Genomic DNA, 18,844 nt, shown 5'->3' on the forward strand with positions numbered 1-18,844 from the left:
CCCCCTCCCCTGAGTCCACCCCCAACACCCACGACCCCCCTACCACTCCTAAAGATGGTAGGACCCCCTCCCCAGCTCTGCCCCTCCGACCCCCATAGACATCCCCAAAACATACCCCCACCCACCCTCACGCATGCTCACACCACTCACACACATACACGCACACATACATACACAGAACATTTCCCCTACACACATCACACCTCCTGCATACATACACGCACTCACACACCCCCTCTAAACACTCACACTCACACCCCCATGCACACACACAACACCCTCCCACGCCCTCCCCTGTCAGACGATCACCTTACCTGCTTCGGTGGTCCTCTGGGAAGGAACAGGATCCATGGGGGCTGCTCTGCTGCCAGCACTCCGTCACCAGAACACCGCCACGCCCAATACTGGGACGTAATTCGCTGGGCGGTGTTCTGATGACGTGGCGGTGACAGTGGAGCAGCCTCCACTACACCGCCGACTGCCAGTACGGCTGCTGGCGGCTCTCTGTCCAAAAAAGGGCAGAGGGTCACCAGCAGTCATAATATGGTTGGCGGAAGACCGTCAACACTGGTGGTCTTCAGCCCGGCGGAACCTCAGCGGTCTTGCGAAAAGACCGCTGAGGTTGAAATGAGGACCTAAGTATTTTCGATGGCCAATCTTTGCAACAACAATTATGCTGGGTGGAAAAAGTAAGGAAATGCATTATGAGCTGCATGAAGAGTTTCAATCTTGAGATGCATTTTCAATGGCAAACATTAATACATAAAACCATTTTCTCAAAGCTTTTACTGGATTTCGGCAGGAATCACCGCATAGACCTGGCCATCCCTGCCAATGGCTTCAACGGAGAAGTTAACTGGCATACAAGGAACTCGGGACTAAGTAAGATTCTTAAATGAGGTTGGCTTGACCAATAACTTACAGAGATCTCATGAATTTTCCCCACTTCTTGACACAGGAGCCCACAGCTGACTCCATGTGTAAAGGAGATGTGTACACTGTTGACCCCTGTTGCATTGTTTAGCAGGCTTGAGAGTAGAGAAAAATATTGTTCTGAAACATGGTGATCTCCTACATTAGTTTGTCATGTGCTACCAAAAAGCTATTACACTCTGTTGCCAAGTTGAATAATCCTACCTGCAATGACGGGTAACTGCATGTGTGTCCTATTCACAGATATAAGGCCTTTTGAATCAATATCGATGACCTGGTGTGAATAATGAGAAATGTCAAGTAGTTAATTATTAAGGTTAGAAGAGCGTACACCTACATTATAAAAAACATACCCTATTTGTATGTACATACGAAAAGGACTATGTATGTTCAAGGAGCACTAAGTTAAAGAATTGTGAATATACCAATTTACAAGTGTAGCAAGGGTGGTCTGTCGGTTAGGAGGCATAAAATGGATATTGACTAATGTTTGGATAACCCTAAATATATGTCCACTCTACTGGTCATTGGATTTTATGCACATCTAGGGTGTGTGTATAACAGAATTGGTCTACCATTAAGGCTTTCTGAAATATACGAAGACAAACATTCACAAATAACTGCACAATGACAGTCCACAATGAGGGCATCGTGGAATACATACATATAGCAAGTGCATTCAACAAGGCCAGTTTTTCACTTAAATAAGCTACAAAAGATGTAGAATAGCTTTGAGAAACTCATGTACATTGTTAGTCGATGACAAACACTTTTTTCTTTAGAAAAAACAGAAGAATATTATGCGAAATATATAAATGAACATCAATCATTGAAAGAGTAAACTGTACAATTTTGGTAATGTATTCATTTATTTGCCTTACGTAGCATCACAACTCTGGAGGTAATATAGCTTTTAATATATACCATTACTAGTGTGGAATGAGTGTGATAATCTGGAGACAGTACATTTCAAGTTCTTCTTGCACACTTTGCATCTGAAAAGGACTGATTTGAAGCTTACGGAGCCTTTAGTTCCATCCCCTGGCACTATTATTGAGAGAGAGTATATTGCTGATAACTGAAGTTGTGTGAAGTTGCGGAGCTCATGTGTAATACAAGCTAATTTAAAGTTGCTTCTGTACTTCAAGGGAAAGCACTGAAGGTCATTGATGTTTAAGATAATGTCTGAAATCCAGCTAAGGGCCCCTCTTAAAGAAGCCGAAGTAAGAGCACAGGCCAAAATTCTGAAACTAAACTGACTCCATCTTGTATTAAACATGTGAGCACATTGCTGCAGCACTAACAATCACATAAGCTTCAGGATCTAACAATTAAAATGGCATTTTGCAGAGCTCAGCTACTGATGGCATGGGAAGACAATGAAGTGAAATATGATGTCCTCATTTGCAATGTTTCTCAAGGTCGAATACACAGCATTGCTAATGTTATCAACTGTACCAGGAGGAAGTTGTTACATGTTAAATGGATGCACAAAACAACTGTCTTCATTGCTTGAGAACCAAACCGTTGGATACTTTTCTATTGCTGGGAAAGGATATATATATCTGTGTTTCGCGTTCATGTGCAAGACATTGCTTTAGCTCTGTGTGTGTGTCATTCAGGTGAATAAACTTCAATCTGAAAGAACAATCCTACCGAGGAATTTTAGTTGAGAACTCATAATTGACAGTTTGGCAGAGAAATGAGGGAATGTTATTAATGCTTATTGTTGGATAGGAGATTCTGTGGCAACCAAGTTGCTGTGATCCCAAAAGATGAGGAAGGTGTGACATATGAAGGGAGGTTCCCCTAATAATCCTACCTCTGCTTGTGGGCCAAACTTAGCTGCATTGGTAAGAACTTATTTTTAGCGATGAGATACATTGAGTAGGGGACATGATGCAAAGGTTAAAAGAAGAATAAATAGAAACACTGGAGTCAGGTTGCCAGGGGGAGATGAAGAGCATGCTGGGGTTTTTCTTTTCTTTTCCATGACTGTAAATGAAATATAAAGGACTGATTGGTTACAGGCAGATGTGACTGAGAACCTTACCTTTACACAGGTAATCTTACAGGAAAGGAGAAGCTAGATTAACTGTGCCAGGTTTCTCCCTTAAACTTAGTGAGTGAGGAAATCCACTGGGAGGGAAAGTTACCCTCCAAGTAAGTGTGTGAAAATGTTTTAAGAGGCCTGTTCCCCTCAAGGTGCATGAGCCATAGGTTCCATCACTTGAAGTAAACAGCTAGTCTAACAGTAATGGCGGATTCGATGAGGCAAGGCCACCACCCAGAGGGAACACTAGCATGCAAAATATTGATAAATGTTGGTATGCATACTTGGCTATGGTTCAAAGAATGGCACGATCTTACAACAAGCCTGAACATTGCAATTTCCTGAAAATGGTTCATTTGAGGTGAAGCACTTGCAGTATTTGCAGAAGTGCATGGACGAGTAAAAGAAACCATCTCAAAATGCAGAAGTGGGAATAGCATGGAACAGAAAAAGTGTCTGAGAGCAAGTTAAAGGGACAGATGTGCAAGCTCCTGGCTGGCATGAGAAAAGAAGATTTGCAAAAGTCAAAGGAGTGTTGGCAAAACGAGGTTGATTATATCCTTACTTGGAGGTACCAGCAGCTCCTTAGGGGCTAGAGGAACATAAAGACTGTTTTGTTGAAAATTAGTTGAATATTTATCTTCCCCCTGACCCTATGTGCCCAAAATGCCAATGGACCATTTGCCAGGGGAATAACAGTCTTTAGTGTGAAGGAGCAGCATGGCTACGTTGAGTGGAGTTGTATTTGCTGTTAATAGAACAGGCCAGGTTTGGACAAAAGTTATATACTATTGTTATGTTGCTGAGGGAGATGCAGGGTGTGTACAGAAAAAGAGGATACACTCATACCTGTTGAAGTTGAATGAAGAAGAGGTTAAGAAGGAAAATTCAGTGATGTTGTGGCATTGGTTTGAGACCGATAACAAAGAAGGAGGCTTTAGAAGGTTTGATGAAGGAATGCAGGAGAGGAAGATTTGAGGATCAGATGACAGGATCTGATGATAAAAGTAATATTCCAGACATGCAGTTGCTTCAATGGGTTGAGCTAGAGTTTCCGCTAAAAGAAATATTGTGGCCAAGTGGGCAAGTACATTTCCATGTGTAATGGACCAGGTGTGACTTGTAGTCATTCACTAAAGATTCCCAGCGTTTATGTGAAACACCTAAAAAGTGGTACATAGTAGTGGGGAGAATAACAACATTGTTAAAATTATTGTGGTCAGACTTTGATGCATTGTTCTCTATTGTAGGACCAAAAGTCCTTATGGGATAGCTTTAATTATCTGTGAGATAGGTGGGAACAGAGCCACAATGTGCGGGTTCCAGGGTTGTGCCCTCATCAATAGTGATAGAAAAGTAAAAGGAGGTTATGTAATATTTGAAGGAAAAGATGCTACTGCTACATGTAAATTGGTTTGAGACTATGCAAACTCGTCAAAACAAGGATGAGAGTGTACATGCTTATTATGAGTGGATATAGCATGTATAAAGTTAGTACAGTCAAACAGAGAATGTTGTTCAACAGAGAATGCCGGCCCTGGTCATCTTTCGTGATGGGACTACATCTCAATATTAGAGCTCAAGTACAAACAGAATTTCTTCAAAAGGTGCCACCTGCCCCACGGGCCATTGGGGTGCATGCAGCAAGAGCAATTTGGAAGATGGGGGAGCTGAGCAATAGGCCGAAGTGGCTGAGGATGGGGGAGGGGTAGTGGCGTCGAGGATGGGGAAAAACAGCTCAGATGTGTGTTGCAAGTGTGTAAAGTTGCAACACAGAAGAAGTGACTGTCCAGAAATAGAAAAAGGGAATGTCCAAGTGGAGTTTTGCAGAGTAAGTATACCTCACCTGCAGTGTCAACTGGCCCAGCCCTGGCAACAAATCTCCCAGATGCAGCACCACACAAGTCTATCCACCACCCCCAACCATGATGTCAGCAAGCTGGCAATGTCAGAGCTCATCAATGCATTCCCTCATTTTTCTGCCTTGGCAGGGGTCCTGAAAGGTCCCAGTTTGTCCCATAGGGCTGCTCTAGGCAGATGGGTAACTGCTTGCAGGCTCCACTGGCCCCAGTCAATCAGGAAGGTGCAAACATGAAGAAGAGAGACAATGGACATTTCAGAGATGTCCTAGTTGATACTGGGATGCACACTCTATCATAAGCCCTACAGAAGTCCCCTAATTACCTCTCTCTTGAAAATTAGTGCAAGGAGTCAGTATCTCAAATTCTATCACTACTCTCCCCTTCTCAACCTCTGTTCCTGTGACACCTGTGATACCGAGCAACAGGAATGTATGACTAGTTATACTAGTCCTGTGAAATTTTGAGGGTGGGATCTTCTGTGAAAAATGAATAATATTCTGTATTGTACACCTTAGATAAGAGACCTGATGAGCATTATAAGGTAAGGACTTTGATGATGATGCAAAATGTCCCTTAACCAGATTTAGGTGAAATACCCAAACATTGCATACCACAGTACCAACTGGGCTCTTGAGGGTAAAAGTTGGAGAAATAGGAAAAATGCACAGTACCCAGCTGGTACATGTGAGGCTGAAGAAAATTGTGAAGTTGCCACAAATTCTCCAATCTACGTTGTTGCAAGAGACAGAAGTAGGAATTGAGTCAGTAATGCAAGACTTGCTATGACAGGGCACCATTAAGAGAATACAGTCAAGGCCATGTAACACCATCTTTCTGCCTGTGTGAAAAGCTGACAGCACTTCTTGGAGGATGGTCCAGGATCTGAGAGCTTTTAATAACAGAGTGTTCCCTAGTTTCTCATTTGACCCAAATACTGCTGTGATTCTGTTTTAGATGCATGCCTCTTCAGAATGGCATACATTTATTGATTTGTGCTCCACATTCAGTTCCATACCATTGCATGAACACAGCCAGTATGTGTGTGCCTTCAGATTTAGGTGTTTTGCTGGGAAAGATGCCCACAAGGGTTTATGGAGTCACCACCCATTTTCTCCCACACCCTCCATAAGGATTTAGCATCCAGTACATTTATGATTTATTGGTTGCCTTGCCTACTAGGGAGGCATGTAAGTGGGACACCACCACTTTGAGGAATCATTTGGTTCAAGGAAGCATAAAGTCTCACTCGCAAAACTTTGGTAATGTCAATCCAGGTAATCTATCTGGGACATGAATAAGAGAAAGGTATAAGGAAAGTGTCTCAGGAACAGATGACAGTGGTATTACAAATGGCTCCACCCTGGACACAGAGAGAAGTGAGAGACTTTCTTGGTATGGTAGGGTACTTCAGACAGTGGATTCTGAGCTTCTTCTTTCAGCTCAACCCCTTCAACGTTTAACCAGGAAGTCTGATCCAGTGACCTTGTCAGAAGAATGTCAACAGTCATTTTTGAAATTGAAACATGCCCTGTGCTTGCCCCCTGTTCTCAGGATACCTGATTATGATTTAAAAAAAGTCTCCCTGTGCTGCATGGAGCAATAAGGGTACTGTGGTAACACCGTGCCATTGTTAGTGCCAACACCCAGTTGTGTAATTCTCAGTTACACTGGACCCGCTGGTAGTAGCTCTCCTGGGGTTTCCAAGATCAATTGCAGCTACAGAAGTAGAACAATCTGTACTTCATTCAGTTGAACTTATTCATACATGATGTAAAATACAGCATTTGACTGATGCCTGACTCACTTGGTATGAGATAACACGCTAGTTTCCCCAAATATCTGCAAAGCAGAATAGGGTTTTGAATGTAGCTATGTCACTGCCATTACCTTTACAGCAGGATGATCATGAGTGAATAAAAGTGACTGAATTGTGCACCAGGCCTCGTCCAGATATTAAAAATGAACCTTTGACATGTCTTACTAACATGCTGCATGTAGATTGTTCAGTATAAGGGACATTTTGAGAGCTACATATGCTGTGTGTACTGCCAAAAGGATGATTGAGGCCTCATCTTTAGCTAATGATCAGTCAGCACAAATAGCAGAATTATAAGCTCTAACAAGAGCTTTTTTTGTTGAGCAAGAATTTAAAATGTGACAATTTTTACTGAGTCACGTTTTGTTTTGGAGTAGTTCATTATTTTGAACTAAACTGGTCAAAGAGAGAATATATGACTTCCACTTGTACTCCTGAGTATTAGATATATTGCAAGCTAAGTAACTGGCAGTTCAGATAACTGTTGGAAAACGTGCAGCACATCAGAGAGTGTCACATGGGATTTCAACAGGCAACTACTTTGCAGATGAAAAGGCAAGGTTTTACAAACGTAATGCTTCCGCAGGCTGAGGTGCTCTTTTGCAGTGGTGAAAATCCTTGATGTGAATACACGAACAATGGAAGAGGTCATGGAAATAAAAGAGGATTCTGAACAGGGACAAAGGTGAGGAGTGAGAGAATAAGGGTTGTATGTACATTGAGGAAAGAGCATGGGTAGGCCCAGAGGAGAGGGCGTTGTTTCTGAATTCTATGTTACCATAAAGTGAGAACTAGTTATGTGGCCCTACACACTCAGGAAGAGATGCAATGACAGCCAGTTTCCAGAGAACATTCTGGAATGTTAATTTTTAAAAATGTGCACAAGACTACTGTTCGCAGTTTTTGGTGTGCCAAAAGAATAGGGAGGGTAAAGGAACTGTAGTTACTAAGAATCACTTCCCATTAGCCTATGGACCACTTATGAAAGTACCAATTGATTTCACTGAGTTACCGCCTTGTGGTGGCTATTTATATCTCCTGGTGGTGATTTACATGTTCTCCAAATGAGTGGAGGCCTAACCAATGCACAGATGTGTTGCTATGACTGTGGCAAAACTGTAATTGAGGGAACTGATTCTGCGGTATGGAGTACAGATGGAGAGTGACCAGGGTGAACATTTCAAGATTGAAATAATGAAACTAACCTGCAAAGTTGTAAACATCACTCAAGGAATATACCATGCATGTCATCCCCAGCCCAGTGGGAGAGACGGACTGCTGTGTAAAAGAACAAACTGGTGAAACTTCACCACTTTGTAGTGTGCCGATTCCCAGCCTTTAGTGCTCATAAGTATCCAGTGTACCCCAAACCAAAAAGCAGGAGTGTTCATGCACAAGATCCCAGTGGGTGAGCCAGTGAGAGTGCCTGGGTTACCAACTGCTGTCTTGCTCTCAATAACTGATGACTTTATCATGGATTATTGCAAGCAACTATCGGATGTAGTGTGCTCTATGTCTCACCAGGTTCAAATGGTTGCCCTCGCCCCAGAGAGTGCTGGATGTCATAGTCTGGAATGTGGTGTCTGGGTTCTCCTGAGGAGAAACAACTGGAAAACATTGCCTGCAGCTATGCTGGAAAGGATCCTATCAGGTTCTCCTGGTTACCAACACTGCTGTGAATTGTGAAGGGTTGCTATCCAGGGTGCATTTGGCACACAAAGAAAATGAGAGCACCAGAGTATGTAGTTTCAGCAAAGAGCTGTTGCCAGAATCAGTAGCTGAGACAAATGGTAGAGTTACCAGAAGCCAACAAAAACAAACATCAAAATAATAGAATGAAAGGCATTGGAAATAAGGAACTGAAGATAGTCCTAGTCATCATGGAAGCTGCATTTGCTACATGCACTATTGGACTGATATTGGGGTTGTTGATGCACATGATTCACTCTGTAAGGTATGATAGTCCTCCACCTCAAAGGTACTTTGCATAGGAAGGAAATGATAAAGATGACATGCACACTCAGTGCCACAACAAACACAGAGAACAAGCATATGTCCAGCTAGTTCATACCTACTGTTCAACTATGCATGCATCATATGGTTGGATGCACAACAGTATTCCTCCTTTTCTAATTGAGGGAGTTATTTATGCACTAATACCTCTTTTGTTCCCGTTATCAGGTGTTATTTATCTTTTTTTGCTGATACGCGGTGTCTATACCCAAGGACTTGGGTGGTCATTCTGACCTCGGCGGTAAAAGGCACTTACCGCCGGTCAAAAGACCGCCATAACACCGCCGCGGTCGCGGTAAACCGCCACGTTCATTCTGACCCGCAACTGGCAAACCGCCAAAAACCCGACAACAACAAAAGTCCGCCACACCAACGGCCAGCGAAAAACTGTTGATGACCAAACCTCCACCGTCACGCCAACAGAAATACGCCCATGCGATTCCAACCCACGAATCCACGCGGCGGTCTTTCAACCGCGATATTCCATTGGCGGTACACACCGCCGCGGTCAAAATACACACACAGCTCCAAAACACCACCACATTGGACAATTCAAAATACACACACCTGATACACATACAAACACCACTCCCACACACACAATACAATATAAAACACACACCCACATCACCCACAAACCCCTACGACAAAAAAAAACGACAGAAAGCCAGAGATAGACAGCACTGCTTAGACAACACCATCACACAGAGGCAAACCACACCATCACCCACACAATATCCACGCACAAAACACCACACATCACCACACTCACCACACTCTACAACACATACACCACCCCACACCTCATCCACACCACCCTATGGCACCCCAAAGACACCCCCGGTTCTCAGACGCCGAACTCCGGGTCATGGTGGAGGAAATAGTTCGGGTAGAGCCCCAGCTCTTCGGGACACAGGTGCAGCACACCGCCATTGCCAGGAAGATGGAGCTATGGCAAAGGATAGTCGACAGGGTCAACGCTGTGGGACAGCATCCACGAAATCGGGATGACATCAGGAAGCGGTGGAACGACCTACGGGGGAAGGTGCGTTCCATGGTATCAAGGCACAACATCGCGGTGCAGAAGACTGGCGGTGGACCCCCACCTACTCCCCCAGAATTCACAGCATGGGAGGAGGAAGTCTTGCACATCCTGCATCCTGAAGGCCTCGCAGGAGTATCTGGAGGAATGGACTCTGGTAAGTCAAATCTTAACTACTTCTTCCCACCCCCACCCCACCTGCATCCCAAATCATACCCCCACCCTCACCCCCACCCCCATCACACCTACTCCCTGCAAATGTCTCACCATCACAACCCACCCATCCCAACACCTAGCCCTGCATGCGTCCACAAAGCATGGACACCCATCACCAAAGCATGCCCACTGCACATACACATCTCCACCACAAGCCACCCTCACAAAAGCCCCCACACAGGAATGCCAGCCCTGGGGTACACGGGCACCCACCCATTGACCGATATTGCACACACTGAAGCAATAACCATACCTCTATACCCCTGCAGGACCCGAACGCCACCACACCGCCCAGGAGGGTCCAGAAATGTCCATCCCACCCCCAGAAGAGGCCACCAGTGATGACAGCAACTCTGTCTCCCTGGACCCAGATGACCAGCCCGGACCATCGGGGACCTCGGGACAGTCGGTTCCCCTCACACAGCCACAGGCCACAGCAGACCCAACCCCCTCTGGGAACACCAGCACAGCTCCCACCCAGCGGGCCCATGCCTCTGTCTCCAGGACACGTCAATCAGCGGTTTGTCCACCACTACAGGGCGCCCAGGTTAACCCACCACCCAAACAACAACAGGGACCTGGGGGCAGTGGTAGTGGGCACACGGTCCAGGGGACAGAGGCCCAGGGAAACAGGGGAACTGGGAGGGCTGTTGTGCGACAGGGGGGGGACAGGCCCAGGGAACCCACTCTCCACGAGGCCCTCTCCTCCATCATGGGAGCATACCACCACTCCCAGGAGACGATGGCGACGGTGCTGGCCAGGTTCCAGGAGATCCAGGTCATGCAGGAGCAACAGTACATGGGGTTCAGGGAGGAACTCCGAAGCATCAGTTCCGCAATGGGCACCATCGTAGGGGCACTCAACCAGATTGTCGCCACATTGCGGGACCATGTGGCACCACAAAGGGCCCCTGTCACTAGCATGGACCAAGAACAGGCAACCACCTCCGCCGGCGCTAGTGGTCAGGAGGCCCCCACACAACAACAGGCCACCAGAACCCCACCTCCTGCAGAAGAAGAACCACCCCGCAAGCGGGGCCTGAGATCTCGTAAGAAGACAGAGTAGGATGTCAAGACCCCCGCCAGCAAAGGATACCCCCTGATGTCATCCCACTGTCCCACATTGTCACCCTGTCCAAACTGAAACTGCCCCAGCTCCACCTTCCACAGGCATATGGACAATGCACCTGTGAGATTGAAAAGCTGGACTCTGCCATGGACATTCCTCCACCATCACCCATCACCAATTTCCCATCCATGTCCCTAAATTCTGCACTTAAATAAAAACACGTTTTGCACAAAAACAATCTGGAGTCTGCCTGTATTGTGAACAAATGTATTAAACATAACGCAGCCAAAATGTCCAGTTACACAGTGATGAGAACATACCACTGTCACACAGCTGTAGTCCATGGGGAAACAAAGCAGAGGTCACGCAGTGGGGGCCACATCTCTGAAATTTAAAGGGAAAGTCACAACTCAGTTAACATACACTGGGGGAATAGGACAGACAGTAAAGAGGCAGGAGACTGTAAGTAATTGTAAAATGCCGGTGTTGAATTTTACCTGTGTGCTATTGAAAATACTGTAGTATCACTCTGTCCCTGTTGTCTGTGTCGTCCCCGTCGTCTTCCTCCTCTTCACTCTCCACAGGTTTCACCGCTGCCACAACACCACCATCTGGACCATCCTCCTGCAGGAAAGGCACCTGGCGTCGCAAAGCCAGGTTGTGAAGCATACAGCAGGCCACGATGATATGACACACCTTCTTTGGTGAGTACATTAGGGATCCACCTGTCATATGCATGCACCTAAACCTGGCCTTCAGGAGGCCGAAGGTCCGCTCGATCACCCTCCTAGTACGCCCATGGGCCTCATTGTACTGTTCCTCTGCCCTTGTCCTGGGATCCCTTACTGGGGTCAGTAGCCAGGACAGGTTGGGGTAACCAGAGTCACCAATTAGCCACACACGGTGTCTCTGTAGCTGTTCCATCACATAAGGGATGCTGCTATTTTGCATGATGTACGCGTCATGCACTGACCAAGGGAACTTGGCATTTACATGGGAGATGTACTGGTCTGCCAAACAGACCACCTGGACATTCATCGAATGATAGCTTTTTCTGTTCCTGTACACCTGTTCACTTCCTCTGGGGGGTACCAAAGCCACATGGGTCCCATCAATGGCACCAATGATGTTGGGAATATGTCCAAGGGCATAGAAATCACCCTTCACTGTAGCCAAATCGCCCACCTCAGGGAAAAAAATGTAGCTCCGCATGTATTTCATCAGGGCAGACAACACTCTGGACAAAACCTTAGAAAACATAGGCTGAGACATCCCAGATGAAATGGCCACTGTTGTTTGGAATGATCCACTTGCCAAAAAATGGAGTACTGACAGAAACTGCACTAGAGGGGGAATCCCTTTGGGTTGGCGGATGGGTGATATCAGGTCTGGCTCCAGCTGGGCACACAGTTCATTAATGGTGGCTCTGTCAAGTCTGTATGTGAGTATGACATGTCGTTCTTCCATTGTCGACAAGTCCACCAGCGAGCTGTACACGGGAACAGTCCTCCATCTCCTCGCAAGTCCCAGCGGACGGTGCCTAGGAAGGACAACATGGAGCACAGAGTCAAGCAACCTACAGGTACGTTCACCCAGCTTGCACAGTACACGATTCTCAATGGATTGAATGGCTTGTATAAGTGGCAATGCAAGGCCTAGGCCTGTGTGACGCAGTAGAAATTAAGCCATGTGGGCCCTTGAAACGGCGGCTGCCTGACCTGTGAAGTGTGACAATGGGATGTGAGGTCTATGCGCTGGCGTGGCACACCGTGGCGGTAGGCGGTCGAAGACCGCGGTGCTAAGCCGCATTGGTTAACATTGAACCCTATGGGTTTCAGGAGCCAATGAGGAAGTGCGCCGGCGGTCGCGGTACGCACCGCCGTGGGCGTGACCGCCATTTTCTATCTGCTTAATCACTCCAGACCTGATCATCCACAGGAGAGGACCTATACTGCAAGTGCTGCTGTGACCTCGGTCTGGAAGAGACAATGGCTGCTGCGACTGGGGAAAGGGCCCCTGCCTTCACTTCGGAAGAATTGGAGAAACTTGTGGATGGGGTCCTCCCCCAGTATGCGCTACTCTACGGTCCTCCAGACCAACAGGTAAGTACACTGGGACCATGTTTTGTGGCCAATGCCTGGGTTGAGTGGGGTGAATGAAAGATGGTGGGGAGGGGAGCGAATGAGGCATGCATCGCACGACAGATGAGAGCATGTGCCATATGGCAAGGTTGGGGAGGGGGGGCCACTCACATCGACCATGCAGAAAAGTGATGATATTTCTTTTCCAACCCTGTACATGTCACATAGGTCAGCGCCCATCAGAAGATCGACATTTGGCGTGCCATCGCCAAGGACGTCCGGGCCCTGGGGGTCCACAACAGACGGGGCACCCATTGCCGAAAGAGGTGGGAGGACATCCGCTGCGGGAGCAGAAAGACCGCGGAGGCTCTGCTGGGGATGGCCTCCCAACCTAGGAGGGGTGCCACACGGCAATTGACCCCCCTGATGTCCCGGATCCTGGCGGTGGCCTACCCCAATTTGGATCGGCGCGTGAGGACATCACAGCAGACACAAGGGGGTGAGTATCAGAAAATACTGCTATATTAGCGCACAGTGGAGGTGTCTGGGTGGGGGAGGAGGGATGTGGGTATCCCTAGGCCAGGGCGATTTCTGTAGGCTAGGCCCCTCCGTACGGCATGGCCCTGTGCCCCCGCCCCCCACCTCTGTAGGGTGCTAAGTACAGCTATCCTATGTGTGCATTTGTGTACAGCTGGGTCACCTATGTGTGCATTTGTCGTCCATAGGCTTGTAGGCCAAGTCACAATAATTGAGTAGTGTACACCGAGTGCGCTGCATAGTGCAGGGGGGCTTCTGTGTCTGTCCTCTCTGCCAACGGTGTCGCCAATGCATGCACTCAACATGTCTTTCTTTCTCCCCCCCCCTTTTATGTGGTCTTCTTGTTCATGTGTGCATTAGCATCATCAGACGGAGGAGAAGTGGCATCGGAGCACGAGGGAGCTGCATCTCACATGGCCCCGGAGGGCCATGCAACCGACTCCGAGTTCACCAGTGAGACGGAGGGCGAGGGGAGCTCCACAACGGGGACCCGTGGAGACGTCAGCGACACCGACACGTCCTCGGAAAGGAGCTCCCTTGTGGCAACATCCGTGCCCACCGCAACAACAGGTACAGCCGACACCCAGCGCACCAGCTCCGCCCTCCCAGCAGCCCCTCAGCGTTCGCCCCGTGCCCGCTCGGCCAGGAAGGCGGGCATCTCCTTCGCCCCAGGCACCTCAGGCCCTGCCCCAGTTACCCCTGCTGCCCTCAGTGCAGAGATCATTGACCTCCTCCAGACGCTCATTGTTGGGCAGTCTACCCTTTTGAATGCCATCCAGGGTGTAGAAAGGGAGGTGCATCGGAGCAATGCATACCTGGAGGGCATTCATTCGGGTCAGGCTGCCCATCAGCGATCGTTCAACGCTCTGGCCTCAGCACTGACGGCAGCCATTGTCCCTGTCTCCTGCCTTCCCCCTCCAATTTCCTCATCCCAGTCCCACTCCCCTGTTCCTCTGTCTATCCCAGCCACACCTACAGACCAGCCTGCACACACATCAACACCCAAGGGCAGCTCATCCAGACATAAGCACCACACATCCCACAAGCATTCACACAAGCAACATCCACATGCAGACATGCCAACAGCCACTGCCTCCTCTGTGTCCCCCTCCTCCTTGTCTCCCTCCTCCCTCCCTGTGACGTCTTCACTCACACCTGCATGCACACCACCATCAGCCAGTACGTCCATCACCAGCACACCCACCAGAACACTCCGCACACGTGCAGTCACCACCCCCACTGCCATTTACACGTCCCCTGTGTCCTCTCCCACTGTGTCTGTCACCCCCTCTTCCAAACCACACAAACGCAGGCAGCCACCCACCCAACAGCCATCCACCTCACGACAGCCTCTGTCACAAGCACCTGCACCCAAAGACAGCACACTAGGCTCTCCTACAACCACATCCTCTTCCTCCACTCCCATACCCACTGCACCTACCCTTCCCACTGCTCCTAAAAAGTTTTTCCTCTCCAAAATTAACCTCTTTGCATCACCTTACCCACCCCCTCCATCTCGTAAGAGTCCAAACAGCACCTCAGCCACCACAAGCCCTGCACCTACAAGGAACATTGTTCAGGGCTATTGGAGTCCACCAGCTCCTAGGGCAGGAACATCGGCCAGCAGCAAGGGGACAGCCAGCCCACCCCCTGGGAAAAGAACTAAAAAAGGGAAGGGCCGGCGCGAGAGGCCTGAGACGGCAGCCCCCAAAGACACTACCCTGGCACCATCACCTGGCACATCCACAAAGGGAGGCAAGGGCCACAAGGAATCCGCGAAGGAGGGCAAGGGCAGCAGGGCGGACAAGTCCGGCAGCAGGCGAGCTGCCCAGGAGGGCCCCACCAGCCCCATTTCGGGTGTGAAGGAGGACACCCACAGGCCCAGGACTCCAGCACAGGAGGGCCCCGCAAGTGAAAGGTCGGATGGCGACTGAGCGGGAAATATTGGCCTGATATGGTTCCCTGGGACCACATGTCAAGCACCGCTGAACTGGATCCCGCCGTGACAAGCACCGCTGAACTGGGCCCCGCCGTGACAAGCACCGCTGAACAGGGCACCGCCGTGACAAGCACCGGTGAACTGGGCCCTTCAAGACAAGCACCGCTGAACTGGGTCCCGCCGTGACAAGCACCGCTGAACAGGGCACCGCCGTGACAAGCACCGCTGAACTGGGCCCTTCAAGACAAGCACCGCTGAACTGGGTCCCGCCGTGACAAGCACCGCTGAACTGGGCCCTTCAAGAAAAGCACCGCTGAACTGGGTCCCGCCGTGACAAGCACCGCTGAACAGGGCACCGCCGGGACAAGCACCGCTGAACTGGGCCCTTCAAGAAAAGCACCGCTGAACTGGGTCCCGCCGTGACAAGCATCGCTGAACTGGGCCCTTCAAGACAAGCACCGCTGAACAGGGCCCTTCAAGACAAGCACCGCTGAACTAGGCCCCGCCGTGACAAGCACCGCTGAACTGGGCCCTTCAAGACAAGCACCGCTGAACAGGGCCCTTCAAGACAAGCACCGCTGAACTGGGCCCCGCCGTGACAAGCACCGCTCCGCTGGGCCCTTCCTGTCAAGCACCGCTCCGCTGGGCACCGCCGTCTCTGAACTGCTCCGCTGGGCCCTTCCTCTCAAGCACCGCTCCGCTGGGCCCTTCATCTCAAGCACTGCTCCGCTGGGCCCCGCCGTCTCTGAACTGCTCCGCTGGGCCCTTCCTGTCAAGCACCGCTCTGCTGGGCACCGCCGTCTCTGAACTGCTCCGCTGGGCCCTTCCTCTCAAGCACCGCTCCGCTGGGCCCTTCGTCTCAAGCACCGCTCCGCTGGGCCCCGCCTTCTCTGAACTGCTCGGCTGGGCCCTTCCTGTCAAGCACCGCTCCGCTGGGCCCTTCCTGTCAAGCACCGCTCCGCTGGGCACCGCCGTCTCTGAACTGCTCCGCTGGGCCCTTCCTGTCAAGCACCGCTCCGCTGGGCCCTTCCTGTCAAGCACTGCTCCGCTGGGCACCGCCGTCTCTGAACTGCTCCGCTGGGCCCTTCCTCTCAAGCACCGCTCCGCTGGGCCCTTCCTGTCAAGCACCGCTCCGCTGGGCACCGCCGTCTCTGAACTGCTCCGCTGGGCCCTTCCTGTCAAGCACCGCTCCGCTGGGCCCTTCATCTCAATCACTGCTCCGCTGGGCCCCGCCGTCTCTGAACTGCTCTGCTGGGCCCTTCCTGTCAAGCACCGCTCCGCTGGGCCCTTCATCTCAAGCACCGCTGGGCCATTGGCAGGGCTGGATCTGTGTCGGCCAGGGCTTCACGATGCACTCTGGGCACCATGCCTCCTCCAGAACAAGTGGAGTCTGTAATCCACTTGAGAAACTGTGGCTTTGCACTCCCCAGGATGGTACAGTGGGCACCCCACCCACTGTAGAGACTTGAGAGACTGTGGCTTTGCAGTCCCCAGGATGGTACAGTGGGCATGGAGGCCCCTCGTGGATCTGGCATCGTGGACTCAACTGGCTGAGGTGCCCCCCTTCCCTTCCCCCTGAGGTGCCTGTAGTTTTCCTATCAGATGCCCCTGCAGTGTTCTCTCCAATGGAATCGGGTCTCGTGTGTGGGCTTTGCCCATGTGTTTTGGCCCATTGGCCCACGAACAATGGATGATTGCCAATATTGGCCGGACTTCAGAGCTATGTATATATTGTTCATGTTGTAATATATTTAATTTATCTATTTCATATTTCACTTAACTTCAAATATGCTATAATATACTTCAATTTTAATGATCATTTTATTTTGTCTTTGCATTCTTCGGTGGGGTTTGGGGGGTGTCACTCTGAGTTGTTGCTCTGCATTGATTGGGTGTGTCGCGTATGTGTGTGCCCGTAATCTTTTCTCCTCCCCCCTCCCCTGTGTCGTAGGTGCAGTACTCACCGTTGTCTTCTGCGCCGGCGTTCGTGCTCCTGGTAGAGGAGCAGGTAGACAATAGCTGGTAGGATGTGTAGTTCGGGTTCCATGCTGTCCAGATTACTCGTGGAGTGTGTGGAGGTGAGCGTTTTCCGTTTGAAATGTCTGTTTCCGCCGTGTTTTTATCGGCGGGGCTCCCGCCCCGGAAAAGGTGGCGGATTGGTGAGTTGTGATAGGGTGGGCGGTACATTGTCTGCCGCCTGTCTGTTGGCGGTGACCGCCGCGCTGTTTGTTTGTCCCGCCGTGGCGGTCGGTGTGTTAAAGTGGCGGTCTGTGATGGCGGTTCCCGCCAGGGTCAGAATCCCATTTTTTTTACCACCTGCCTTTTGGCGGGTTGGCCGCCGCTTTAACACCGGCCGCCAGGGTTGGAATGACCCCCTTGGTGCCCAGTTATATGGTGGGAGATGACATTGTGGTTTTCTACTTATGAGGTTGCACTGAAGGTACACAGGGTTCCTGAAGAGCACTCGGGGTCTGTGAAAACACATGCCAACACTTGGGAAGGACTCACTTCTAACATTAGAGGCTGGAGAACAGACAAAGGGCCTCATTACAACCCTGGCGGCCGGCGGTAAGCTGGCGGTAACACCGCCAACAGGCTGGCGGTGTTCTGCCAGCTATTATGACCATGGCGCAATAGCCATGGCCATACCGCCGGCCCCTCCACTATACCGCCAGGCCACGGCAGTAAACACCACCATGGAAAGGCTGGCGGTAAGGGGGACTTGGGGTACCCCTGGAGGTCCCTGCACTGCCCATTCACTTGGCATGGGCAGTGCAGGGGCCCCCATGCATAGCCCCATTGCACATTTCACTGCCTGAATTTCGGGCAGTGAAATGTGTGATGGGTGCTACTGCACCCGCTGCACATCAGCATTGCCGCCGGCTCTATTACGAGCCGGCAGCAATGTTGATGTGACTTTTTCACTGGCCCAGTGGAAAAGTCCAAATAGGGAGCAGAAATACCACCAGCACTGGAGGTATACTGGCGCCTGTGGCTTCGGCGGTCTTCTGTGAAGACCGCCGAAGTTGTAATGAGGGCCTAAGTACCCTTCCATGAAAGCCATTTTGATTGCCAAATTTTGACTGACCCCTGAGAAGTATCACCAAAGATTCAGGGACAGTCAGAAGCTCCCCAACCAATCCTCAGTAGATTTCATTGATTACTTTAGTAAGGCACTGAATTGCTTGGTGTGGGGCAGCTAAGTTAATAGTTATGTTGGGTTGTACAATGTAATCGTTTCTGTTTTACAGAGTTGTGTCAGCACCTAGTTGCCAGTAAGCTA

The 18,844-nt window shown here is 49.9% G+C and overlaps 1 protein-coding gene across 1 annotated transcript in view; it reads right to left on the reverse strand.

Annotated features, from left to right (window-relative positions):
- The window catches only part of LOC138283527 (mucin-5B-like), a 402,759-nt gene that overhangs the window by 282,645 nt on the left and 101,270 nt on the right, over positions 1-18,844 (reverse strand). The window contains exon 10 of the mRNA XM_069221467.1: positions 1,138-1,207. Within this exon, the coding sequence (XP_069077568.1) occupies positions 1,138-1,207 (70 nt within the window). The remainder of the gene's footprint in view (positions 1-1,137; positions 1,208-18,844) is intronic.

This window comes from Pleurodeles waltl, chromosome 3_1 (assembly GCF_031143425.1).
Source record: "Pleurodeles waltl isolate 20211129_DDA chromosome 3_1, aPleWal1.hap1.20221129, whole genome shotgun sequence".
NCBI lineage: Eukaryota > Metazoa > Chordata > Amphibia > Caudata > Salamandridae > Pleurodeles > Pleurodeles waltl.